This window comes from Bos grunniens, chromosome 3 (genome assembly GCF_055505025.1).
Source record: "Bos grunniens cultivar Pamir isolate PY7600 chromosome 3, Bosgru_T2T1.0, whole genome shotgun sequence".
Classification (NCBI taxonomy): Eukaryota; Metazoa; Chordata; class Mammalia; order Artiodactyla; family Bovidae; genus Bos; species Bos grunniens.
Window position 1 is genome coordinate 100,861,673 of NC_141167.1, and position 26,287 is coordinate 100,887,959.

The 26,287-nt window shown below is 46.7% G+C and overlaps 2 protein-coding genes and 1 long non-coding RNA gene across 14 annotated transcripts; 1 reads left to right on the top strand and 2 right to left on the bottom strand.

The window, feature by feature from the left end:
* Positions 1-10,778: 10,778 nt before the first annotated feature.
* SF3B4 (splicing factor 3b subunit 4) lies at positions 10,779-14,479 on the bottom strand. The gene is made up of 6 exons (XM_086392373.1): positions 14,418-14,479; positions 13,842-13,970; positions 13,066-13,608; positions 12,546-12,752; positions 11,393-11,566; positions 10,779-11,194 (listed from the first exon to the last, which is right to left on the bottom strand). Exons 1-6 carry the CDS (start codon positions 14,449-14,451, stop codon positions 11,007-11,009), a joined length of 1,275 nt encoding a protein of 424 aa, XP_086248499.1. The 5' UTR covers positions 14,452-14,479; the 3' UTR covers positions 10,779-11,006.
* Positions 14,480-15,339: 860 nt separating this feature from the next.
* MTMR11 (myotubularin related protein 11) lies at positions 15,340-23,851 on the bottom strand. Of its 12 annotated transcripts, none has more exons than XR_015160947.1 (17): positions 23,553-23,851; positions 23,116-23,206; positions 22,037-22,158; positions 21,750-21,810; positions 21,437-21,579; positions 20,889-20,967; positions 20,627-20,762; positions 20,290-20,377; positions 20,044-20,132; positions 19,835-19,959; positions 19,321-19,387; positions 19,016-19,086; positions 18,329-18,448; positions 17,893-18,066; positions 16,997-17,173; positions 16,285-16,578; positions 15,340-16,007 (listed from the first exon to the last, which is right to left on the bottom strand). XR_015160947.1 is itself a non-coding variant. In XM_086392369.1 (17 exons), exons 1-17 carry the CDS (start codon positions 23,616-23,618, stop codon positions 15,861-15,863), a joined length of 2,070 nt encoding a protein of 689 aa, XP_086248495.1. In that variant the 5' UTR covers positions 23,619-23,851; the 3' UTR covers positions 15,340-15,860. The 12 variants fall into 12 exon arrangements, 6 of the variants coding, with proteins under 6 accessions (XP_086248495.1, XP_086248494.1, XP_086248493.1 ...); XR_015160942.1 differs by having other exon boundaries at positions 18,329-18,542; XR_015160946.1 differs by having other exon boundaries at positions 20,272-20,377.
* On the top strand, positions 23,608-25,773 carry LOC147376388 (uncharacterized). The gene is made up of 2 exons (XR_015160948.1): positions 23,608-23,939; positions 24,316-25,773. It is a non-coding gene; the product is annotated as an uncharacterized LOC147376388 (long non-coding RNA).
* The last annotated feature ends 514 nt before the right edge of the window (positions 25,774-26,287 follow it).

A 26,287-nucleotide genomic window follows, 5' to 3' on the forward strand; every position in this document is an offset into this window, starting at 1 on the left:
GACACCAGCCCCTCCTAGTTAAAGACTAAAGGATCTAAGGAAAGTAATACTGATGTCAGGAAGGCAAGTGGGAAGACAGACAGGGAGACGTTGAACGAGGCAGCCCCTTCCTCAGCGCCTCCGTCCCAGAATGGCAAGACCCACGAATTTTAGGGACTCGCTCTGCCTTCAAATAGCGTCCCTTTCCCTTCCTCACTGTTCCCAACCAAACTCCCAAATCTGGACTGCTCACACTCCAAGTTTACGTGGCTGTTTCAGAGGAAGCAAGAGTAACAAAATGTGGTTTTTATCCTAAACTGCCAGAGAAGGAAACTCCTGGATCCTTGTTATCTCTTTCCAGAAATAGTCCAGACTATTAATTTCCAATCAGACCTCCTTGTCCTCCGTTCTGCTGGTGACAGCAGAGGTTGGAGAAGCTGCAGGGGTTTAGCGGGCATGACCAGCTGGGCATCTCCCCTTCCAGTTATTTGCTTCTTCTTGTTGTTGTTTAGTCCCTAAGTCATATCCTACTCTTTTTCTACCCTACAGACTAACTAGCCAGGCTCCTCTGTCCATAGGATTTCCCAGGCAAGACTGGAGTGGGTTGCCATTTCCTTTTCCAGAAGATCTTCCTGATCCCAGGGATCAACACTCATCTCCTGCCTCTCCTTCATTGGCAGGTGGATTCTTTACCACTGAGCCACCAGGGAAGCCCTAGGTATTTGTTACAATGACTCAAAAAAAAAAAAAAAAACAATCTCCCGCAGTGCTCTTCCCCACTTTCTCTTACCACACACACACACACACACACACACACACACTTTTGCTTCCAGGGCAAGAAGGAGGTGAATTGGTTTCAATTCTTTCCTTTATCTTTCCTTTGCCTCTGTATCAGTAACCTGGGCTTAGAGATCCAAGACATACCACTTGGTGAACATATTTGCTTCAGAGATGAGGGCAGCAGGGTGCTTTGGAGATGCTCATACTGAATGTGAGTCTACCTATTCGACGTAAGGCCTGGGGTTATTTGGACAGAGCACTGACCAGGGTTCGCACTTCCAATAAGCTGTGGGCCCTTGGTCAAGTTCTCTGTCTCTCTGAACCCCAGTTTTCTCATCTGGAAAATGAGGGGCTTAGAGTAGATGCTGCATTGGATCTCTTGTATTTAATAATGTGTGATTCTGTTCTGTTAAGCACAGAGGTTTCAAAATGTTGGGATACGTTACATGGAGAGGGCTTGCACCTGGGTGTCCCCAATCTCACAGGTGGCATTTGTGTTACTGAATTTATCACTGACAAAGATATGGGTCTCTGGAGTTTCACAAAGCTACATCTTGGAATACTGTTTTGTGCCAACAAAGTTTACAATTTACTAAAACATATAGCCATAATACATAAGCGTTAAGTTACAGAGAGAAATTTAACTGTCACTCACACTGAAGGAAAACTCATGTCTGCATGTCTAGCACATTCTCTCCCTTTAAACCAAGTCAACAATAATGTCAACATATAAATGCACATTGATATAACCAAAGAGGAGGAGTTGTATCTTTAATGGCATCTGGCCATCCCCAGCAAGGAGTCGTGCCAATGGGTTCAGAAAACTCTTCTTGGCTACAATTCTCCACCCCCCATCTCTACGCTGTGGGCAGCCTCGCCAATGCTCCTGGACTACTCTAACTCTGCTGGTTAAAGCACTCTTTCCAGGATGGCTCTTGGAAAGGCTGTGCCCACATGGGACTGAGGGACTCTCCCTTTACTAGCATTCACTGCTGACTTCTCTTTAGGTTGACATATTCTTCATTTAAACATGTAAATATTTTCAATTAGGTTAAAGCCAAGTTCTGCTGGCAGGGAGCCATGTCTTTTCTTTAAGGTGTCTTTGCATACTCTCTGCTTAGCCATTACTTATCCATTTCTAAAATAGAAATCTTGTACTCTTAGAGGGAAAGGGTGGATATATTTTTCAAGTTCTGAGGAAAGACTTCATCATTTCTCCCTAGAACCAAGGACCCATGCACCTCACCAGCTACTCCTTCATGGGCCCCTTTTCTGGGTCCACTAACATTAAGTTTCCTAGGGGCTCAGTCCAGGGCCCTTCTCTGCTTCCACCTACTCTCTTTGTGATCAGCTCAAGTAGATCCTTAACCTTAATGCTATCTCTATGATATCAATTCCCACATTTTTATCTCCAAAGGTCCAGACCTTTCCACCAAGCTCAAACTCAAAATCATCATCTGTCAATTCAACATCTCTCAATTCAACCATATGAATATCTAATAAGCATCTCAAATTTAACAGATCCTTAAACAAACTTCTGAACGAGTTCTTTCCCATCTTTTCACCAAGGTGTTCAGGCCAAAAACCTTACAGTTATCCTTATTTCCTTTCTTTCTCTTATCCCTACATCAGCAAGTCTTGTTGGCCCTACCTTTAAAATATATTCTGTGTCTACCACTTCTCCACCCCTGCCCCCTAGTCTAAGCCACCATCATCTCTTACCTTAAAACTACTGCAAAGCCTCCTAACTGGCTCCCCTACTTCCAATCTTGCTTATTTAAAACCCAATATTCTCAGCAGTTAGGCTGATCCTTTAAAAACAAGTCAAATCTGATCCAACAAATACTCTCCCAAGAGAAATGAGTGCATATGTCCTACATAAAAGATAGTACAAGATTTTCCACAGCAGCTCTATCTGTAATAGTCAAAAACTTCAAATGTCTGTCAGCCAAAGAATGGTTAAACTTGTATAAACCAATTGTGCTATATTCATATAGCGAATGTGTGCATGCTCAGCCGCTTCAATCATGTCCAACTCTTTGTGACCCCATGGACTGTAGCCCGCCAGGCTCCTCTCTCCATGGGATTCTCCAGGTGAGAGTACTGAAGTGGATTGCCATGCCCTCTTCCAGGAAATCTTCCCAACCAGGGATCAAACCCATGTCTCCTGCATTGTAGGTGGATTCTTTACCGCTGAACCAGTGGGGAAGCCCCATATAGGGAATACTATTTTAAAAGACTGAATTACTATATTTGTTGTTGTTCAGTCGCTCAGTCATGTCTTACTCTTTGACACCCCATGGGTATATAGCTGCATAAAATAGTATACAGCTGCATAAAAAGATCTCACAAACAAAATACTAAGCAAAGAAGCCAGACCACGCCCCCCCCCCCCCAAAAAAGAGTACACTCCTGTGATTCCATTTACATAAAGCTCAAGAAAAAGCAAATTAAACAGTGAGAGGAAATAGTGGTCACATGGTGGGAATGTGCTACATTTTAATCTAAATGGCAGTGAAAAGTACATGCATATGTAAAAATCCTTAAGAAATACTTACATAATTTGTTTTGTTTGTTTATGGATCTGTGTAACTCAGACAGTAAAGAATCTGCCTGCAATGCAAGAGACCTGAAGTTCGATCCCTGGGTGGGGAAGATGCTCTGGAGAAGGGAATGGCAACCCACTCCAGTATTCTTGCTGGAGAATTCCATGGACAGAGGAGTCTGGTGGGTTACAGTCTGTGGGGTTGCAAAGAGTTAGACACAACTGAGCAACTAACACTGCTACTGCTAAGGATTTCTTAAGTAAAAATATTGAAGATCTGTGTGTCTTTTTTAATGTTTATCTCTGATTTATTTATTTAGCTGTGCCGAGTCTTATTTGTGGCATGCAGGATCTTAGATCTTCTTTGCAGCATGCGGAATCTTTAGTTGTGGCATGTGAACTTTTAGTTGCAGCGTGTGGGATCTAGTTCCTGACCTGGGATTGAAGCTTGGGCCCCCTGCACCGGGAGTATGGAGTCTAAGCTACTGGACTACGAGGGAAGTCTTTTAGTCTAGACTTGTTCCTACGCCTCAGACCGCTCTTCTCCACAAATGGCTTATATGGGTGTGGGAAATAAGACTGTGGAGCAGGAGGTGATAAATGGGTGTATAGTAATGATGGCTGACGTTGTTAGAGCAGTTACCTGACTTGGGCACTTTTCTGACCACTTTACAACAATTAACTCACCCCACCTCCCCATTAACCTATGAAATGATTACCATTTACAGATGACATTGAGGCACTGATTGCTTAAGTAGTAACTTGATTAATCACACAACTCAGAAATGGCAAAACTAGGATTTGAACAAAGGCAGTATAGATGCAGAGTTCTTAACCTTTAAAAATGTATCCATCTTAGGTGTATAGTTCCATGTGTTTTAACAATCCTTCTGATCAAGATAAAGAACATTGCCCCTAAAATTTCTGTTGTGCCATTCTGAAGTTAATCTCCCCATCCTTAGCAACCACTGATCTCCTTTCTGTCACCATAGGTTAGACTTGTCTATTCTAGAGCTTCATATAAGTAGGTTCATGCAGTATATAGGTCTCTGGCTTCATAGCTCTGGGTTTCAGAGCTTTCCAAGGTTTTAAATCACGGCCTTATACTACTTTCTGGTGTAACTTCTTTCACCACTTATCCATCAAATTGGCTCTGCTTCAGGACTTCCCTGGTGTTCCAGTGGTTAAGACTCTGCACTGCCACTGCAGGGGCCATGAATTTATCCTTGGTTGGGAACTAAAGATCCTGCATGCCAAGCACGTAGCATGCCAAAAATATATTTTTGAATATTGACTACTCCTCAACATCAGGCACCCACTTATATCCTATCACTACTTTTTGTCTACTCCACTTCATGCACATGAGATTGTCAGGATGGGGAGCATAAAGAGGGATATAAGAGGGTCAATAACAGCCTCTCTAAGATACCATAAGTGGCTTCCCTTGTGGCTCAGACGGTAAAGCGTCTGCCTACAATGTGGGAGACTGGGGTTTGATCCCTGGGTTGGGAAGATCTCCTGGAGGAGGAAATGGCAACCCACTCCAGTATTCTTGCCTGGAAAATCCCATGGATGGAGGAGCCCGGTAGGCTACAGTCTATGGGGTCGCAAAGAAGATACCATAAAGTTCCAATGAGAGATGCTAACAAGTGAAGCATCAAAATTCCTACCCTCGAGGAGCTTTTAATGCAATTAGAGAGAGGATAGCTTATATAGAAAGCCAATAAGTCACAAGGCAAAACATTCATTCATTCAACATGTATTTATTCAGTAAAAACAATTGTATAACGTGACTAAGCAGTTGGCTACGGAGTTGAGTTCAGTTCAGTTCAGTCGCTCAGTCGTGTCCGATTCTTTGTGACCCCATGAACCACAGCACGCCAGGCCTCCCTGTCCATCACCAACTCCCAGATTCCACCCAAACCCATGTCCACTGAGTCGGTGATGCCACCCAACCATCTCATCCTCTGTCGTCCCCTTCTCCTCCTGCCCTCAATCTTTCCCAGCATCAGGGTCTTTTCCAATGAGTCAGCTCTTCACGTCAGGTGGCCAAAGTATTGGAGTTTCAGCTTCAACATCAGTCCTTCCAATGAACACCCAGGACTGATCTCCTTTAGGATGGACTGGTTGGATCTCCTTGCAGTCCAAGGGACTCTCAAGTTTTCTCCAACACCACAGTTCAAAAGCATCAATTATTCTGCGCTCAGCTTTCTTTATGGTCCAACTCTCACATCCATTACTTGACCACTGGAAAAACCATAGCCTTGACTAGTCAGAACTTTGTTGACAAAGTAATGTCTCTGCTTTTTAATATGCTGTGTAGGTTGGTCATAACTTTCCTTCCAAGGAGTAAGTGTCTTTTAATTTCATGGCTGCAGTCACCATCTGCAGTGATTTTGCAGCCCAAAAAAATAAAGTCAGCCATTGTTTCCACTGTTTTCCCATCTATTAGCCATGAAGTGATGGGACCGGATGCCATGACCTTAGTTTTCTGAATGTTGAGCTTTAAGCCCACTTTTTCAATCTCCTCTTTCACTTTCAGGAGGCTCTTTAGTTCTTCTTCACTTTCTGCCATAAGGGTGGTATCATCTGGGTATTGAGGTTATTGATATTTCTCCCAGCAATCTTGATTCCAGCTTGTGCTTCTTCCAGCCCAGCGTTTCTCATGATGTACTCTGCATGTAAGTTAAATAAGCAGGGTGACAATATACAGCCTTGACGTCCTCCTTTTCCTATTTGCAACCAGTCTGTTGTTCCATGTCCAGTTCTAACTGTTGCTTCCTGACCTGCATACAGACAGATCTTATTTCAATTACTACACCTACCGCTTCTTAGCATGTGACCTTGGTCAAGGAACTTAATGTCAGCTTCCCCATCTTAAAACTGGTGCAAAAGCAAAATCTAAAATCATAAAAGTAAAATCTACCTAAGGCATTGTTTTAAGGATTGAGATAATGCATATAAAACAGTTCAGTACCTGGCATATAGTAAGAGTTCAGTAAATGTTAGCTATTATTATTCTTATAGTTGGAACTTCCCTAGTGGCTCAGTCAGTAAAGAATCCACCTGCAATGCTGGAGACTAGGGTTCAATCCCTGGATCAGGAAGATCCCCTAGAGAAGGAAATGGTAACCCACTTCAGTATTCCTGCTTGGGGAATCCCATGGAAATCCCATGGCAGGCTATGGTCCATGGGAACACAAGAGTTCATGACTTAACAACCAAACAACCATCACCATTTTTACAATTATTATGTATATTAGGCAGCTTTCAACACTCTCAGGAGATACAGATTAATAGAATGAAAGTCGTTAAGGATTCTTAAGGGATTCAGTTTAGTGGGGATACTTAGATTGGGATCCATGAAACTTCTGGAATTTTTGCTTCAGGATATTGGGTAAATATGCATGCATGCATTTTTTTCTTGGGTAGGGTCCATAGTTTTGTCATATTCTCAAAGGACTGTCCCATGGCCTACAAACATTAAGGACCCATGGTCTAGAGCCTGCATTGTCAATGGGAGTAGTATTGCCCCCCTCCCAAGAAGTCAAAAATTGGTACAGAGATGAGAACCTTAGATGTTATGTTTATGACCTTCCAAAGGGCCATAGTACATATACAGATACAACAGCATATCAGTGATATTAAAATTTCATGCATGGGGGAGGGCGATTACAAAATGTCAGAGGGTGCACGAAAACTAAAAAACAAACAGATGTGTGAACTGAAGTAGCAAGGCGTACTCTGTTTAAAGAATTGCTGAGAAGAAATGGCAACCCACTCCAGTGTTCTTGCCTGGAGAATCTCAGGGACGGGGGAGCCTGGTGGGCTGCCGTCTATGGGGTCACACAGAATAGGACACGACTGAAGTGACTTAGCAGCAGCAGCAGCAGAGTCTGAAATGGAGAAGGCAACAGCACCCCACTCCAGTACTCTTGCCTGGAAAATCCCATGGATGGAGGAGCCTGGTAGACTGCAGTCCATGGGGTCGCTAAGAGTCAGACACGACTGAGCGACTTCACTTTCACTTTTCACTTTCATGCATTGGAGAAGGAAATGGCAACCCACTCCAGTATTCTTGCCTAGAGAATCCCAGGGACGGGGGAGGCTGGTGGGCTGCCATCTATGGGGTCACACAGAGTCGGACACGACTGAAGCAACTTAGCAGCAGCAGCAGAGTCTGAAAGAACCAGAGGGTGGAAAGATAAAGGAGAATTTAAGGAAGTCAAACTTAATAACTAGAGGAGGTACTCGGGGAATTACTGAATGAATAAAAGCTCAGAGATTCTGAGAATAAATGTCTGAGAAAACAGTGGTTTGAATAAAGACAGTAGGGAATTCAGCAAAGGCACTAATTTACTCTATGACAGTGTGAATTCATCAACATGATATCAGAAAACAGCCAGAATTGCCTCATAGGAGGAGTTCCCTGGTGGCCTAATGGTTAGGATTACAGGCTTTCACTGTCGCAGCCCAGGTTCAATCTTCAATCGAGGAAGTGAGATCTCAGAAGAATCCATTCATTTGATAGATAATCTGAAGGCAGAAAGCACACAGAGACTGAGACAAAGCTTCCCAACACCTGGGGATGCTCCAGTGTTGGCCTCTGGTGTGTGGAGCCAGGATCCAGCTATGCCAGGTTCCAAGCATTTCTGGGACCTCAGTTTATGATCACATATAGCAGAACTCTGCTTGAAATTAAGGTGGTCAGTTCATCCTCTTGTGACTCAGAAGCCTGGTATCCAGTCATGATGTGAAATACCATGTCTAATCTTCCCCCAAGATTTTAATTTGGCCAATGTAAGTTCTGCATGCAGGCTCTTAGTTCCGCGAGCAGGGATGAAACCTGTATACCCTGCAGTGGAAGTAAAGTGTTAACCACTGGATCGCCAGAGAAGTCCTTCCCCCAAGCTTTTGGCATATGTAATCAGACATCCACTAGATGACTCAACCTGCACACGTTCCAACACGCTACAAAGTCAACATATCCAAAATTGTGCTTATCATTTTTATCCTGCTTCCCCAAGTTCTTCCTGCTGCCTACTCTCATCTTTGATTCCACTCTTCCCTTCATTCATTGTACCCAATCTAATACCAAGTCCTAACTTGCCTTTTAAATATCTCCCCACTGGAGGCTTCACAGTGGTAAAGTGGCAGAGTCCACCTGCCAATGCAGGAGACACAGGAGATGCTGGTTCGATCCCTGGGTCGGGAAGATCCCCTGGAGAACAACCCACTCTAGTATTCTTGCCTGGGAAATCCTATGGACAGAGGAACCTGGTGGGCTACAGTCCATGGGGTGGCCAAGTCGGACACAACTGAGCAACTGAACACACACACACACACTCTCACCTGATTTGTTGCCAGATGCATAGCTTAACAGTCTTCATCTCCCCCAAATCTACCCTCTACAGTGCAACTATGGTTCTAAAACACCAAATCTGTCATCTCCTCGCTTAAATCCCCTGTGGCTTCCCATCAGGGATAGCAGCTTCCCAGCCAGTGTGTCTTGACAATGATGTTAATTCCCTCAGCATTTTGGACTGCTAGGCAGAGCCTGGGATAGCTAGAGTTCTTAAGCCAATAGTCTAAAGCCTGAAGCATCCTATCTGTGTGCTGTTTGAAATGGTTCTCTGTGCCACAATGTGAGAAGGGCTGAGAACTAATCTTTGGGCACTCCCTGACTGGTTCTGATCTCATCCTGCCTCCAGCACTGAACAGCTTAGCTTTAGCACATTATATACTATGCTACTTATTGGTCTCTTACTTCTGCTCAGAAGCATTCCACAGATCTGGAATGAGTTTCCCTTCATCTTTGTCTGAGAAGCTTCTAACCTTCAAGATCATTCAACTGTCATTTTCCCAGGAAGTTTTCTTGGACTTTCAGGCCAGGTTGGATACCCTTCCTTATGCTCTCAAAATATTTTGTTTCATAATAATCTCTTATGTATCAGTCTACTGCTCTGGTGGCTCAGAGGGTAGAGACTGCTGGCAATGTGGGAGACCCAGGTTTGATCCCTGGATTGGGAAGATGCCCTGGAGAAGGAAATGGCAACCCACTCCAGTGTTCTTGCCTGGAGAATTCCATGGTCGGAGAAGCCCTGTGGGTTATGATCCATGGGGACACAAAGAGTCAGACACAACTAAGCAACTAACACTTTCACACCCTGCTGGTAATGATCAGACAGCAGAACTGCCCTGCTCATCTTTGTATCTTCAGTGGCCACCAGCAGAGCCCATGTGTGTACTACGTTACGTGAATGAGAATGATGCAAAAGAACAAGAGGGCCAGGCTTACCTTTTCTTGCCTGGAGTTTAAGAAAGTTCGTGGTTACATAAGCCAAAAAGAGCTTTGGAGAAGAGGATGATATAACAGGATTAAATGTGGCAAAGGAAAGAATAGGCCACTGGATTTGATCTAGTTAGTCTAGAGCACAGATTTAAATATGATGGAAATCAGGTTTGGAAGGACTGAGAAGAAAAGAAATAGGAATAAGATACACATCCCTTACCCAAGATATTTGGCAGTATAAAGAACAAAAGAAAATGAAGGATTACTGAGTTCCTACAGTCCCATTGCAATTACTTTGCTACCATTTAAGATACACGGTTCCACAGTAACAGTATGCTTGAGAAATCCAGCTTCCCTCCATATCCCTTCCCTTCCCCTGCTGCTGCTGCTGCTAAGTTGCTTCAGTCGTGTCCGACCCTGTGCGACCCCATAGACGGCAGCCCACCAGGCTCCCCCGTCCCTTCCCCTAGTGGGTATCAATTTCCATTAGTCTATGGTTTATCCTTCCTTTTTCTGGCCATGTAGCATGTGGGATCTTAGCTCCCCGACCAGGGACTGGATCTGTGGCCCTTGCAGTAGAAGCAGAGTCTTAACCTCTGGAGCTCCAGGGAAGCCCTTATCCTTCCATTTTTACAATAGAGACAAATGTATAATATATATTATGTGTCACCCTTTAGATAAGAAAGGCCATTATACATTCTGTTCTACATGCTGCTTTCTTCACTTAATATAGTCTCATGATCTCTTCAATCAGTGTGTAGTCTCCCTCATTCCTTTTTACTGCTGCTTAGTATTCTATTGTGTAGATTTACCAGTTTATTCAACCAGTCCCCTACTGACTGAGAGTTGTTTCCAATCTGTTATTACAAATAGTGCTGCAATGAATAGCTTTGTGCATGTTACTTCCTATTTTTGCCATCTTATTTCCAGGAACTTTACTTCTGTTCTAACTAAATACTCACAGTAACTCTATGCCATAGATACTGGGTCTTCATCTTATGTGTAACTTTGACGTAATGAATCAAGTGCTGCAGTACACAGCAGTCCAGCACTTGCAATAGCACATTATAGAGTAAGTCTTTAAAACTTGGAATAAACACCCTCACTCCTACCTTACTGTTCTCCCAATATATGGACATCTCTTCTCAGAGAAAAAGAAGTTATTAAGTTAAGCACCACAAATGATAAACAAGCAGTTTAGTTTAATTTTCTCTGGGTATCTGTAAAACACTTAGGGCCAACGTAGGAAAAAATAAAATAAAATAAAGCCTCCTGTGAAAAATTACACTTACAAAAGAAAGGCCTGAGAGGGATTAGCGCCTTAGCCCCTCGGAGCTACAGCAGCTCTGATTGGTCCAAGGAAGTGAATAGATATTGGGAGGCTACGACAGGAGGAAAAACAATGAGAAATCACTGAGGGAGAGGGCCTCGAAGTGGGCCTCGAGGGGGCACTGGAGGTCGGGGAGTGGGTCTGGGTGGAGGGAGGGGCCCCCGCTGGTAGCCGTAGGGTGGAGGTCGTGGAGGGCCAGTGTATCCATGAGGAGGCATCAGTGGAGGAGGTCCACGCATACCATGCGGAGGCATAGGACCTGGGTGACCTGCAGGTAGAAAAGGAAAACTAAGTAAAAACAAAGAATAGGAGACAGTGCATATTGGGACAATGTAGGGAGAGGATACACTGGGAGACAGTGAAAAGAAAGAGAAGAAAGAAAGAAAGTGCAGGAGGTAAGAGGTGTGACAAAAGAAGCTGCAAGAACAATATGTGAGGATGAGGGAGGTGGCTAAAGACTACTCACCCATAGGAGAGCCAAACGGAGGCCCTCGGGGGGGCATCCCCATTGGAGGAGGTCCAGGATGAGGCATTCCAGGTGGTGGTCGGGGTGGTGGCTGCCCCCCAGAGCCAGGGGGCCCAGCGTGGGGGTGCCCTAAGCCATGAGGACCATGGTGGGCCAGCTGCATCTGAGACATCCCTATGAGAACAAAACAAGACACAATGAGAAATGAGACAAAAGGAAGTTAGACAGGAGGGCAAAGAAAACAAGACAGAGAAGAAAATGAAGAAAGTGACATCAGATAGAATACAGAAATTAAAGCTGGTAAAAAGTGCCCTTATCCTTGACTCCATCCCAAGAGAATAAATCAACCAACTATCCAACAGCTCCCCAGTCCCTGAAGCCCATTCGCTCCTTCCATGATTTAGGCATTGTAACAGTGCTGCAGAATGGCGTGATTATTCTACTGAACAGAATCTGGGAAGATAACAGAGACACTGTCACAGCAAAGATCTAATTCTAAAGGATGAACATGAATTTTTCAGGTGGACAACAGAGTTGGAAGAGAACATTCCAGGCAGAAAAAAATCAGCAGGTGCAAAGCATGGATGTGATCAACAGCACAGTATGTTAAAGGAAAACCAGGAGAACAGCTTGCAGTCATGGGAGTAACGGGCAGGAGCCAGATCGTGCAAAGCCTAGAATGCTATGATAAAGTGTTTCGGTTTCACTCCGTAAGTAAAAGGGAGCAGCAGAAGAATTTTGAGCAAAGGTGTGTGAATATCTGTATTTAAGAAAAATTACTCTGAGATAGTCAACCAAAGTAGAGATAATTAGAGTCAAAGTGTCAGTTAGGGTATTACTGAAATAAATTAGGTGTGAAATAATGAGGCTAGGAGAGCCTAGGCTTCCCAGGTAGCGCTAGTGGTAAAGAACCAATGCAGAAGAGCCTGTTGTTCTCTTTGGTAAAACTTAAACAAGAATATAGACAGCATGATGGTTGTTTATTAAAATGAACAGTAAAGTATCTTGCATTTTTTTCATAAACCAATGTCTGAAAAAAAGGAGAGCTTGGGCACTATCTATTATTGTTAAAGAACAAAGGAGAGCAGCATTAAGTACTGATAGAGCTCCTCTACCAAGCTCATCCCTCTCCTTCCCAGCAAAGAACACCCACCTGGATGGGGCATCCCACCCGGTGGGAATGGGTGAGGATGTGAGTGTCCGTGTCCAGGATGTCCAGCCCCTGGGGTTCCCGCTGATGGGGGGCCATGTCCTCCAGCCCCAGGAGGCATAGGTGGTGGTGGCATGGCTGGGGGTATCCCAGGAGGAAGGGCTCCAGGAGGCGGTACTGGAGGTGGGAAGGAGCCAGGAGGAGGCATGCCTATAGAGAAAATGGAAAAACAGTTAATGATAGTGAGCAGAGAGTGCCTTTAGAGAGCCTGTTCCACCCTGGCATCTCCAGGCAGAATGAGCTCTTTTCCCCTCCTCCCAGCTCTCTAAAGTCAGAAGCAACATTAAATGACTCGAGCAACAACCTTCTGGAGAAACTCAACAACTTTCTTCCCACCACAATCATCATCCCTCAACCCCTTTCACCTAATGACTCAATGTCCCCTCCTTGCCAGGTTCTTTTTCCTTCTTCCTGGCCCCACCCTTCCCAACCCAAGACAAACATTTTTTATCAAAAGCTTTACCTGGTGGAGGAAGCCCAGATCCCAATGATGATACCACAGGATTGGGAGCAGATGGTGGAGGGGGTGCATCTGCAAACAGCTGATGAGGGCGGTCAGCCTGGGAGAGTGGGTTCTGTGCTGCCAGAAGTCTTTCAGCGGCTGAGCCATGGCGCTCACCCTTGGAGTCCTTCTTGAATGCGTAGGACACAGTGATTGGGCGGTTACAGAGGTACTGCCCGTTCATGGCCTCAATCGCTGCATCCGAAGCATCAAATGAAGCAAAATTAATAAAGGCATAACCTTTGGAGTTGCCTGTGTCAGGGTCCCGCATAATCTTGGGGGTTTGTAAGATGACCCCAAAGGCGCTAAAAGTATCATAAAGCAACTTCTCATCAATCTCTGGGTCCAGGTTCCCAATAAAAATGTTGGCCCCCACATCCAGGTTTTTGTTGTGAGCTGATGCCTTGTTCACCCGTATTGGCTTCCCATAGAGTTTGATCATGTTCATGATCTTAATGGCATAGTCAGCATCTTCCTCACTCAAGAATTCCACAAAGCCATAGCCTGCGGAAGTGGAAAAGAAGAAGTTAGCAACTGAAGTGATTTAAAAACGAGTTTATAACTCATTTGCCTTCTAAAGCACAAAGGATAAGAAATAATAATCCCAACTTCAACTGAGAATGGTTCCAGAAACAAAATCTTTAGTTTGCTCACTCCAAAACGCTTAATACCTCTAGGGACCTCCAGGAGCAGTCTGTCCCCTCCATACGTAACTGCACTTTTTGCCGTGTACTCACCTTGGTGCTGACCAGTGACTCTATCTTTTGGCATGTGCGTGTTCACTACTGGCCCTGCCTGGAGAAATAGTTCCCACAGCAGTGGTTCGCTAACCTTCTCATCGAGGCCCCCCACGTACACAGTGGCATCTGGAAGACAGGATTAGGAGGTGAGGGCAGAGATGAGGGGAAGTAGGGAGGTAACGGGAACATGAAGATGGAACCCAGGCGGAGGAAGTGGGGGTGGAGATGGGGTAGAAAAGCAAAGAATAAGAAAAAAAAAAAAGACGTTAGATTAAGCTTTTAGAAACTCCTCCTTTCCAGAAAATAGACAATCCTAAATCTAATTTAGAGTTGCGGTGCAAGTTCACTCTGTAACTTTTCTTTTTCTTTTTTGAGTGGGAAGGCAGCAGAGGATTGGACACAGCATCACAACTACAGGCCTCAAGCGCGTCCATCCCGTCCCCATAAGGCATCGGGACCAGTCTCGCGCCCTTCGGAAAGGTAAAATCTCCCGCCCCAACGGAAACACTGCTGAGCCTAGTCGAGGTCCCCCAAACTCCCAGAGTCCATTCTGGGTTTGTCCCCTCCAGTTACCCTGGTTTCGCTCGGAGATCGGCCCGGCCGCCATGGCGAAACCGCTCCCGCCGTCTCCAGGCAGCGATCCCGCCCCCTGACCTCAGTCACTACTTCCACTTCCGAGGCGAAGGCTGACGTGAGTGGTGGGCGGGGCCGCGGCAGGGGAGGAGCCGGAAGCGGCCTCGGCCATCTTAGGAGACGGTAAGACTGGAAGCGGCTGAGGTAGTGGTGCGCTTCAGTGCACGGTCCCGTGCAGAAGTACTACGATGAGCGGACAGGGCGGGGAACGTGAAAAGGAAACGTTCTGTCTCTTAAGGCAGTGTTAGAAGTTAAAGGGTCACACTGCTCCCGAAAATGTCACTTCAGAAGCTGGGAGAACAAAACTTTAGTTTTCATGTGTTTTGTAGCCTTTTTTCCCCCTTAGAAGGGAGTGCAGAGGAACCCCTCAACGCAAGGCGTGGGGACAACCGTCCATCCCTACCCGCAGTCCTTGAACAGATGGGGCCTCACAGCCCAGGCTTGGGCTTGAGGTATTTCCTTTTACCTCGGGGAACCTCGGGGAAGGGAATTGTGGAATGTCTGAGCTCGCTTAGTCACTCCATAGAGGGTGAGAGGAACCTGAGGCTCGGAGGTGGGGTGGTACCGAATCTTACGGGGGTTTGATACTGAAGCCCACAGGCCTCGGCCTCGGCCTCGGCCTCGGCCTCGACCTCCAGAGCACACCCTGAACTCCAGCAACATCTGAGTGTGCCTTTGCCCCGTTTGCACGAAAGAGAGGACCTTAAATTGTGAATCCTGCAGCGCCTCACGCAACCCAGCCCCTTACTTCCTTAGCAGTAATATGGTCGGTACCGTCCTTTTGTGGGTCACATTCCTTTCCCTCCTCTCCCCCCACTCCCTTGCCTAAGGTTCCTTTAATCAGACACAGACAGTGCCAGCGGCGTGTATAAATATTGTGCTTTAATGAACTCCTTAAATAGAAATGTCACGACGAAAATAGATAATTGGAAGAGATAGGGTGTCCCGTGTATATTTCATACCCATAGAAAACTATAAGGGAAGAAATAGAAATTGGAATTAAAGAAGCAGCAAGAGGAGGTGAGAAGGAGGTCTGTAGGCCATCTAGTTGGCACTGATAAACAGTGTATCTGATTATCACAATTTACCAGCGCGATATACAAAATTTCCATCCCAAAGACATGGAATTGCCCTGAAAAAAAGAGGCAGTCGTTCTGGATTGTTTTTGTTTCTTAATTCTTCAAATGACAAGAACTATTTAAACCAAACAAGGCAGGGTAAGAGTTGGATACGGTTAGCACCACTCATCTTAAATAGAAACTCAGGTCAGTGATCTTGTTTATGAAAGCTGAGGCAGCAAGACCAGATAAGAAAAAACGAAGGATTAGACAAAACTCTCCCTCCCCCCAGACCACCTTCTGCCCTGCCCGTGAGAAAGCAATTTCAACGGGATTGGGAGAGAATGGTGTTTGGGTTTCTTTTCTTGGAGTGATCCTCGGGAGATATTCGTGGTGTCCATTTCCTTAATAACTCCTGAAGATGGGATAGCTCCTCCTGGAGACCAGAGATTGTGGGAGCTGAGAGGCCCATCTGGGAAGAGGGTGAAGAGAGGCAGAGAGGATCCTTAATTCTCTTAGTTCCCTTTCCCCCTCCAACTATGCCCTAGGTTCCACTTGATATAAGCCAGAAGCAGTCTTCCCACAGTCCCAAATCTATTCACTTTGATACCAATAGGAATGGTATCTCACTTCCCAGTCCCCCAAACCCTTGCCCTTCTGCCTCCTGGAAACATCTGGTTTCTCCTAGAACATCTGGTTCAGCAGTCAGACCCCTTCTCCCACTCCCAATTTTTGTCTTCCCTTCTCACCTGGACCTCAGGCCTTCCCCTCAGGTAGCAGCGTCTCCAGAGCCTGATCTGGGGTCCCAGACATCCAGGCAGCAGCAGTCCCGGGGGTAAAGGGCAAGCTCCCCAGTGTGAGGGGAGCCCCCACTCCTGATCAGCCAGGCTTTCAGAAGAGATAGCAGGTCGAGGGAGCCAACGAGAAGAGACTGCCAGCAGGGAGGGACTGTCCCGCCAAGGACAGAGTTGATTCAGGGGTGTCAGGGACCCTCTAGAGAAGAGCCACACGGAACTGGGGGGCCCAGGAACCATGAAGCTTGGCTAAGGAGGAACAGGAAATCAACTGGCAACCTAGACACCTGATGACCCCCGTTTCCCCGAACTGGGTCATGAAGGAATGTCCAGCAGTCACCCACTGCACACTGCACCAGTGATCAAACTACAAGACTCCCCCTGAGAACACTTTATCTGCTCTCATTAGACTTCAAACTAGGCCTCAGGACTGATTAAAGTTGATTTTAGGGAAACATAAAAATGTGTGCATGAGACAGGAAGACTAATAAGGATGAGGAGGACGAAAAAAGATGCCATTTGTGATGTCTAGGATTTCTGTCTTCCTGGGGACAGTTAGGACTATAAATGACAACAGAAGGGGAATGAGGAACTCAGACACTATCACTTCTCATCTACTAGGATGAGCCTGTGAGAAAAAGGAATTTAGGAACTTCAGACACCTTACCTGCTGTCTAGGGAGCCAGGAATCTGGGCAGTGTTCTGGGTCATAGCCAGGATTACGGAATTGTAGTATTTGTTTATTGCTGTAGCGTAAATTCCAGTCCCAGACAGATAGCTGTGGGTTAATAGAGTTCCCAGCCCCTGGGAACCCAGGGGTATAGACTTGTGTATAGTTGTTGAACTAGATAGAGGAAACAAGAAGAGGAAGGTTAAACAAAAATATATAATCCTCCCCAGTTTAGAGATAAATCGTGAAATTCATCTGTTACTCTAAGAATCAGATGTAAGGCTTCCCTGGTGGCTAAGTGCTAAGAATCCACCTGCCAGTGCAAGAGGCACAGGTTCGATCCCCGGTTCACGAAGATCTCATCTACCTTGGAGCAACTAAGTCTGAGCACCACGACTATTGAGCCTGTGATCTAGAGCTTGGGAGTCACAACTACTGAGCCCACATGCCACAACTACTGAAGCCTGCACACCCTAGAGCCCATGCTCCGCAACAAGAGAAGCCACCACAACGAGAACTCCGTGCACCACAACCGGAGAATATGCCTCCACTCCCCATTTGCTGCAACTAAAGAAGAGCCCACTCAGCAATGAGGACCCAGCACAGCCACACACGAAAAGAATCAGATGTAGGATGGAAGTCTAGTCCTGAAAGAAAGCACCAACCTCCTCCCCCTTTCCCACCCGCAGACCACTTTTCATATTCAAGAGTAAACTTCAGAGAGTAGTTCCTTTGTTGGCCATACTGAACAGCTTGTGGGATCCTAGTTCCCCGATCAGTAATTGAACCTGGGCCATGGCAGTGAATGCCCAGAATCCTAACCACTAGCCCACCAGGAAACTTCCAGAGAGTACTTAATGGGTAGCGGAAAGGCAAAAATGGAAGTCACTGACCTGTCCACTCTGCTTTCCACGCTCCCAGGGAGTGTCTCTTAAGAATGTAAGGGTGTCAGGAACTCTGACACTGTCATGAAGAGCAAGAAGGAAGAACTCAGAAAATTCAAACTCAGCTGGAAACTGCTGGAGGAGCTGCCAGACGCAATCAAGGAAGAGGAGAAACACTGGGGCCTAAGAAGAGGGAAATTAAGAGGTTGGAAGTGGGTGTGGGGACTTAAATGGGGAGGATGAGTGACGTGGGAATGGGGACACTAAGGAGGTCAGGCAGTGGAAATCAGTTGAGGTAGGGGGTTATGGTCCCTCATCTGGATCTTCTTTCAAGCTCAGCCCAACCTCAGGCCCTAATTTGGACCTAATTCACCTCCAGTGGATTTTAGTATGTCATTTTCTCATCCCTGTACTTCTTAATAATACCCTCCCCAAACATTCTCACCTCTTCACTGGCCCCAGATCCCCCAAGTCGGGTCAGGAAAGGATGTCCAGCTGCCACCCACTCTCGTTGCACTAGTGATTGGAAGCCGAGCAGTGTTCGGGCTTCAGGGGCTGAAAGCAGCTGGACGAGTGAAGAGAGGAGGCCATTGAAATCACGATCACCGCGCTCTGGGTGATAAAGAGGGATAAGGGACAAAGAAAGAAAGTCCAAGAAACTAGGGCAGAAGAGAGTGAGAAAAGGAAACATGGCAAGAGGAAGTAAGAGGCATAGGGGGAAAGTTTTGGGTAGGTAGGATTGAGAGGGCACATAAAAGTGAAGAGAAAACAAAGACCTTGAGTGATTCACTTCATACACTCCAAGACAGAAACACCCAGCTTCACATGTAGGAAGCAGAATCAAATGCCAAACCAGTTTTCCTCATTTTCCTTCCCCCGCCCCCAATCCCAGCCCCCATCCACTGATGGAAGGACAGGAACAGAAGGCTGAGAAGCCCTCTGTTAGGGACCACAAGCTTAATGGGGAAGCAGAAGTAGCTCTGAAACACGAGTAGTTCCTAGCAAAACGAGAGGAGGATGCCAGCACTGGAAGGGGACAAGGAAACTCTAGACCTCCCTTCCTGAGCAGAGTCCAGTCAGGTGAGTAAAGAAAAAGGGCAAGGAATGGAGTGGGTTGGCCCAAGAAACTCACCTTGAAGTACTACAGAGCGAACCCTGGATGTCACTAAGACTGAGATGTCACTGGCCTTTCGAAGACAAGACCTGGAGGGGTGGGCGAGGAAGAGAAGAGAACAATAGGCCTACAGGAAGGGAGTGATGGGTCATGGGATACTATGGGGCAGACTCCCAATTCCTGTCCCCACCCCCCACCCACCTTCTAAGGAGCAACAAATAACAGTCTTCTTGGGGAACCAAGGAGAAGAGTTAATGGGAGACTGAGGAGTCCAAGTTGACAGAAGTTTGAATTATAAATCATGCCAGAAAAAGATGGAGTACCTGGTGTAGTCCAACCATCGTGTTCCTTCCAGAGCTGAGAACCATTTATCCTCAGCTACAGATGAATCTGAGAGAGTGCAGAGGAGTCAGAAGGGCAAAGAGATCAGGAGAACTGGGGATTCAGGGTCCAGAATTAAGGGGTAATAAGTTAGGTAGTTGTTGCTTATGGGGAAAGGAACAAGAATTAACTATAAATGGCTATGAGGTTTCTACAATTAAGTTGTGATGGTTGTACAACATTGTAAATACAATGAAATGCATTGAATTGTGCTCTCAAGATGGGTGAAGGGTGAATTTTATGGTACATAAATTATATTTCAATAAAGCTGCCTAAAAAAAAAAAAATGTTGGGATCAGGAAGACAGGAAATCAATGGGTCTGTGGGAAATGGGAGTTGAGTGGAAAACGAAGGATTATTGGGCTGAAGGAGTACTCATCCATATCAGGCAAAAGGGCAAACCAAGTTAGGGTCAACAGACCTAGAGGTGGGGTGAGTGGTCAAAGTTTCTCTCACCAGGCAGGCAGAGGGCCCTCAGCCTCAGGTGGGCAAGTTGGACATCTGCAAGACTAGGCAGTTCATCCATGGTGTCTACCAGGACAACATCTGAATGCCCAGCCTGAAGCATGGACTCCACTGCCCTGGAGGGAAGGGATCAGAAAGTAAGGGAAGGTGTCTGCCCCTCACATCTAACCTTTGATTCTGCTTATCAAACCTCCCCTCACCTGATATCTTCCTTGTTGGGGTCACTGGCTGTATAGAAGCCCCCACAACGAAGAAGATCACTGCCCCCAGGGTGATGCCAGGACAGGCGCTTCACATGGATGAGAGAAGGATCACTGAGGGAGAAACTCCTAGCCCCACCCTACCCTTGCCCCGACACTGACCTCAGGGATCCCCTCCCTTCACAATGACCCCTAACCTCCCATGACCCTCTAATCCCCAAATATTACCATCATTCCCACACTGACCGGTCCACGGCCCTGATGGAAGTGGCCAAATGCTCTCCTGATCTCACTGTCCAGAGTTCGGTTAGGGACCCAGAAGTAACGGGGGAGGCTGTGAAATTGAGAGTTATGTCACAGCATGGCCCAGTGACCTCAATACAATGCAAACCTGTTACTATAAGGAAGTTGCTTAGGAGGGGATCATTCTGAAGGATCTCAGGTTTAGAGATCTAGGAGATAAGGGGTCTAGGTTTGTGGATGTCCTTGGAGGCTGGAGTTTGTGGGAAATCCCAAGTTTTAGATCAGAGTAGTGTGGGAAGACTGAAGGGGCAGCTCGGGGTTGGGTGGACTGGGGAATCACCTGGTGGCTACGTCGAACCTCTCATTGACAGTGCTGACCCTCCAGCCCCTGGCTGCCTGCTTTTTCCGCTCAGTCTCCCAGTCTTCTATTGTCTCCAAGAGGGGAATAGGTGGTTTTCTGGAATCAGAACTCTGGCCTAGGGCAGGAGGTCAGCACAAGAGGAGGAAGAAGAAGAACCAGAGACAGCTTAGCTCTTCTGTCTCCAGCCAGCTTCTGCTTTTCAGACTCTACCCTTTCTTTACCCCAAAGCACCCTCACTCACCAGCCTGGCTCAGGGTTATCCCTGCATACTGTTGGGCTGGACTGTTCTGAGCTCTGGCTTGGACAATGGCCATGGTCACCTGTGGAAGAAAGGACAGCCCATCCTTTGCCTCAGACTAAAGTAAAAAGGAGGCAATAAGGCTCATATGTTGTTTCACCGTCTTGGCCACTAATAGAGAAGAAAAGTGAAGACTGTCCCTAACAAAGGGAGCTTCCACTGGTCATGAGAACTGGAGTCAGGAGAACACATTTAGAACCACAAAATGACAGAATGGTAGTGCTGGGAGGAATCTTGGGAATAATCTTGTCCAACCCTCCCTGTTTTTCAAAGGAAGACACTCGTCCACAGTTACACTCCTGATAGTTGGCAACGCTGGGCTAGAACTCAGGCCTTTACTTTTACCATACTCTAATTTTAGTCTTTCCTAGAGGAGAGAAGCAGAGAGAATGATGAGAGGGATCTTGAGAGATGGGACTGTTGGGGATTGCCAAGGAAAGGATCCCAAGATTCTAAGGGGAGGAGGGATTCTTGGGTTGGAGACCTCTTACCTGAAAGGCCTGAGGCTCTAGTCCTCCAGCCTCAAAACCGACTCTGAGTAGCCGAAAGTCTTGGCCATGAATCAGAATCTCCTCAGGGATAAATTTAAGCAGGGACCCTGGACGGAGGAGCTGGACTCGGGACGGGCCATGCACTGAAGTCAAGAGTTAAAGAGTGGTATAGCCATGGATCAGGATCCCTCTAGGAGGAACTCTTCTAGCCCATCCCACTCCATCCACTCAGTCTGTCCTCTGAAAATAGAGGAAGGATGAGGAAGGGTTCCAGCACCCACAGTGAGCCCTTTCACCAAACCACCACACTTACCAGCCTCTAATCGCCCAATGTTGGCCAGGGAAAAATCATACTCACTGCTCAGGGGAGTCTCCTAGAGGAAGCACATGACTGACGCTAAAGACATCTGAAGTCTCGTTCATTGTCCTACCTTGACAGCCCTAACCTCCCTAGAGATGCTTCCCAACGACAATCCTTGGTACTCTTAGAAGACAACCTTTTAAGCATAACTGTCTCACTTCTATAATGTTTGTCTAAATCTTCTAGACTCCCTTTCCACTTGCCACTAGTTGTCCTTTCCACTGCCCTAACCTTCTCACCTGACTCCGCTGCCATCCATGGGGCTGGAAGGTGACCCTCAAGTTGCTGCAGATCAGGGTTCCAGGCATTTCAGGTTCCAGCCCCTTCCTCACCCCTGGGGCCCATGCTAGAATCTGCTCCCCTGCAGGGCAAGAAGGGAAGCCAGGTTATGCCTGTTCGCAGTGTTGCCCCCACTCGCAGTGTTGCCCCCACTCGTATACACACACTCCTCTCAGACATTCTGTAGCAGAAACTAGTTGAGGCACTCCATTGTTAGCTCTTATGCAGCCTTTATTCTCTCCACTCACTCAACCTACCCATGTTTGTTCTCCCTCTCTTTCTTGCTTAATTGCACTCTGAAAATGATTGCCTTCGGCTACTTGATGTTTACCCCTCCAAGACAACTTTCCCTAACACTCCTTTCTTCTGGGAGCATTCTTCTTTCCAGAAAGAATGTCATAAGACAATGACCTCGAGGACCACCAGAACCTGTTCTGGAGTGATCCGAAGCCAGCCCTAATGATTCCAGTGACTCTAAGAGGAGAAGAATGCAAAGCTACATCAACCCTGATCCTTATCTTCAGTCCCATTTTCCCACCCTAAAACTATTAAGACCTCTTCCAACTTCCCAGGAAGGGGAAGGGCGCAGTCTTGAAAGCGTTAGCTTGCTGTGGCCCCCTTTGCCTGGCAAAGTAAAAAAGTTACTTTCTTCTACTCCTTTAAAGCTCTGTCTCCTTTAAAGCTCTTTCTATTCAGCATAGGTGAACAGAGGCCAGTTTTTCGGCGACAGGAGAATCTAAAGAGGAAAGACTAAGATTCCTCCCTAACCCCACAAGAATGAAAGCTTAGAAGGAGAGATTTTAGGCCCTCAAATATTTTTGAATAAGTAAATGAGAGGAGGAGTACCAGGGTCAAGAAAACAGAGGGACCATCAAGCTCCTAGCCAGCCCTAGGCAGAGAACAGAGCAAACCTCAGGTAAAAGCACTTTGAGCCGGAAGAGGAATACAGAGGTATCTTTAGTGAGGTTTGAAACAGGGTTTGAGAAGGGTGAAATTTGGAACAGTCTGGAAATCAGAAGTATTGGGAAGGCATTATTACCTGGGAGGCCTCCAGAGGCCAGGCAGCTGCCCAGCTGACGACTCCTGGGCTCTGGCATCCCAGTCCCCTGGACAGACTTCGGTCCAGAGAGCTGTGAAGGGTGTAGGGTTAATCCCCAAGCTTCTCTGGTCCTGGAGTCTGGGGTTACTTCAGCAGCCACCTTTGGAGGCCTACACTCAGACTCTCAGGAGAAACTGAGATCAGTGGCTGTGGAGAGCTCAGGACAGGCGTCGGCAGATAGTTAAGGGAGGGAGGGGCTGGTTAATGGATAATGAGACAATGAACTTGAGACTGCAAAAAAGACCAAGCACTGTCAACCAGAAGCTGATATGAGACATACCCTCCGCCTCCTCTAGATTCTTTTCTTTCTCCACATCATCCCCATTTGCACCCTTTAGATGACAAACCCCTCCCCCAAGCCCTTTTCCTCTCCTTACCCCCATCTCTGGCTCTTCCTTCTGGGGGGCGATGTTGAAACTCTGGCCCCGGCCCCCCCACCACATTTCTCTGGCTCCATCCGGGGATGGAGCAGTCAAGGGTGGAAAACCTCGAGGATGCTCAAGCCCCTTGGGGAGAGGCTGAATCCTGTAGCTAGCTGGAGGGAAGTCAGGGAGAGGGGCAGGAGGAAGATTCAAGGGAAAGGAGCACTTGAGGTGCAAGGAGCACGATGTGGGGTCTTCTGAAAGGTGTGTTCAGTCCAGCTAGAGAAGGCTCCACGGAAACTTCAGTCGACTCTGGAGAGGGCGGAAGAGATGCCCAGCCCCTTAAAGGAGAAGACACACAATTTTGGAAAAGTGGAGACAAAGTGGAAGAACCTAAGAAAGGTGAGGAAAAATTGGGGAACTGAGAAAATAACCACATTCCCTTCTTTACTCCAAACCCAGATCCTATCCTCTTTCTGTTCCTGAGCTTTGGAGACTATTTGAGGGAAGCAGTAATGACAAGTATTAAACTGGAATCATTTGGGCCACTTCCCTGGACTCTCACTGATGGTTTCCCTGGGAAGCTGTTTTTGTCTTCTTTAAGGGGATGTGAGGAATGATTAAAAGTACTTCAGGCCTCCTTACAACCTCTCCTGACAGTCTGAACTAAAGTAGTTGAGAAGAAATAAATGGAAATTGGCCCTCGGGATTTTTGCCTGGGGAAGCCCAAGAACTGGGGTGGGGGTGAGTGGAAGTGTTTTTGTATATCCTTCTCCAGAGAGTGTGAAACGTGTCTCATGTGAAGGGTGCAGTGGAAGAGTAGGGAGAGAAACTGAAATATCTGCAGGATGCTGACACAGGTACAGGTACGTGCAAGTTCCGTGGCTGGGGGTGGGAGGCCCAAAGAAAAGATCTTAACACTTAATCACACACACACACACACCATCCAGACAATTGGAAACTAGAGCCCATTCCAGGTACAGGAGCCCTCCCTCCAGCCCAGACATCAGATCTCCAAATTAATGATTCATGTTAAGGACTTTGAAAGCTGAGGGCTGGAACCCTCTGTTCAGTGCAACAGTCCCATCCCCCAACACTCCCCCTTGAAACCCAAGAGGCAAAGATGGGTGGGGAGGGCTGTAGGAGGGAAGTAAAGGAACAGTAACTAGGGTAGGTATGCAAAAATCTACCTTTAGATATGAAAAAGACAAAAGAAGCTACAAAGTAAGGAATTACAGAGCTGCTGTTTTATTGATTTTGAGTTTGTACAAAGGCAGCAGTCCTTAGGTGGGGTCCCGAGTTTTCCAGAGTGACACTCAACTCTCCTCCCCCGGCACACACACCCTTCCGGCCTCAGTTTTGAAAAGTTCCCTGTCTTGGCTGCAACTGTGGAAATAGTGAAGATATTGTGAGACAGGGAGTCCATCTGGAACAAAGAGGCATACACCTGCTAGGAAGGCGTCCCAGAAGCCTGATTCTAGAAGTCCTAAAAGCTGCGACATTCCCCACACCCACCTGCATTCCATCAGCCTCAATCCCTCACGGGAAGAAAATATTTCCCAAGTTCTGTGGCAATAGAAAAAGGTGTGTACCACAATTTAAAAATCCATTATCCATTTTCCTTCTCCCCACCACCCTTCAGTGAAGAGCCTCATTCTATCCTTTAATACTTGAGGTGTCGGAACAGCAGAATAGAGAAAACTTGAGGGGGGATGGGGAAGGTCAGAGCCAGAAAAAAGATGGGTGACTTGGATCAGCACCTAACCAGGAATGCAAAGGGGACAGCAGCTGAGTGTTGAGTAACAGGAGGACACCCCCCCCCCCCGCCCCCGACCACCCCCAACGGAGGTTTAGTGGATGGAAGGAAGGGTGGAGAGGCAAGGGTCTGTATCAGATTTTCCCATTTTCAGAATCCTGGTCTGGCTGCAGGTTTGTGCCAGGAGTGAAGGCTGCTGGGAGGGGCTGCTAGAGGAAGGAGGTGGAGCTGAGTGACTCACAAGATGAATCACAGATCCAGTTATAAGCACAGAAAGAGGCCAAGGTTCTCCCCACCCCCGCTCCTCTCTTCGCTCCTGGCAGCCAGCTTCCCCTCCTCTTTTCTAGCACCTCTTACCCAAGTGGCCAGTAAAAGGAGGGGTTGTGGAGAAAGTCTCCATGGAGGGTATAATATTCTGTTAATCCACTTAAGTTCAGGGGGCAAAACAGCCTGTGATTTCTATAAAGTGAAAGAAACAGACTGCCTGTATGAGTCACTGAATCTGTAGTTGAAGGGCCTGGAGGGAAAAGGAAATTAGAAAAATCTGTGGTGCAGGTGATTCCAGGACGAGGACTACTAATTCTGTCTTCTCACCTGTGGTGGTGGGTCTGGGGCACTGACTCCTTGGAGAAAGAAGACAATGCAGAGTCCAGAGGTGTCAGAGTAACTTGGGGACAATTATCTTTGAAACTCCTTTATTGGGAAAGATAAAATGTGACTGGAACTTTGGACATGTGGCTGTTTAGAAAGTGGTAAGAATAGCAAAAGCTAGGTTCTCAGAAGTCATTCAGAACCAGCTCCATCCTTTCCAGCTCATTATCACTCCCAAACATACACTAAAAAGTCATTGCTGATTTTTGTTTAGTTGGTCTGTGAGCTTTAGTTTCACTTGAGAAGAAACAGCCAACAGCAGAGGGAAGGAACTTCCCTCCAGGCCCCACAGAGCACTGAGTTGAACACCATACCACTCCATGAAGAGACTGAATCTTTAAAA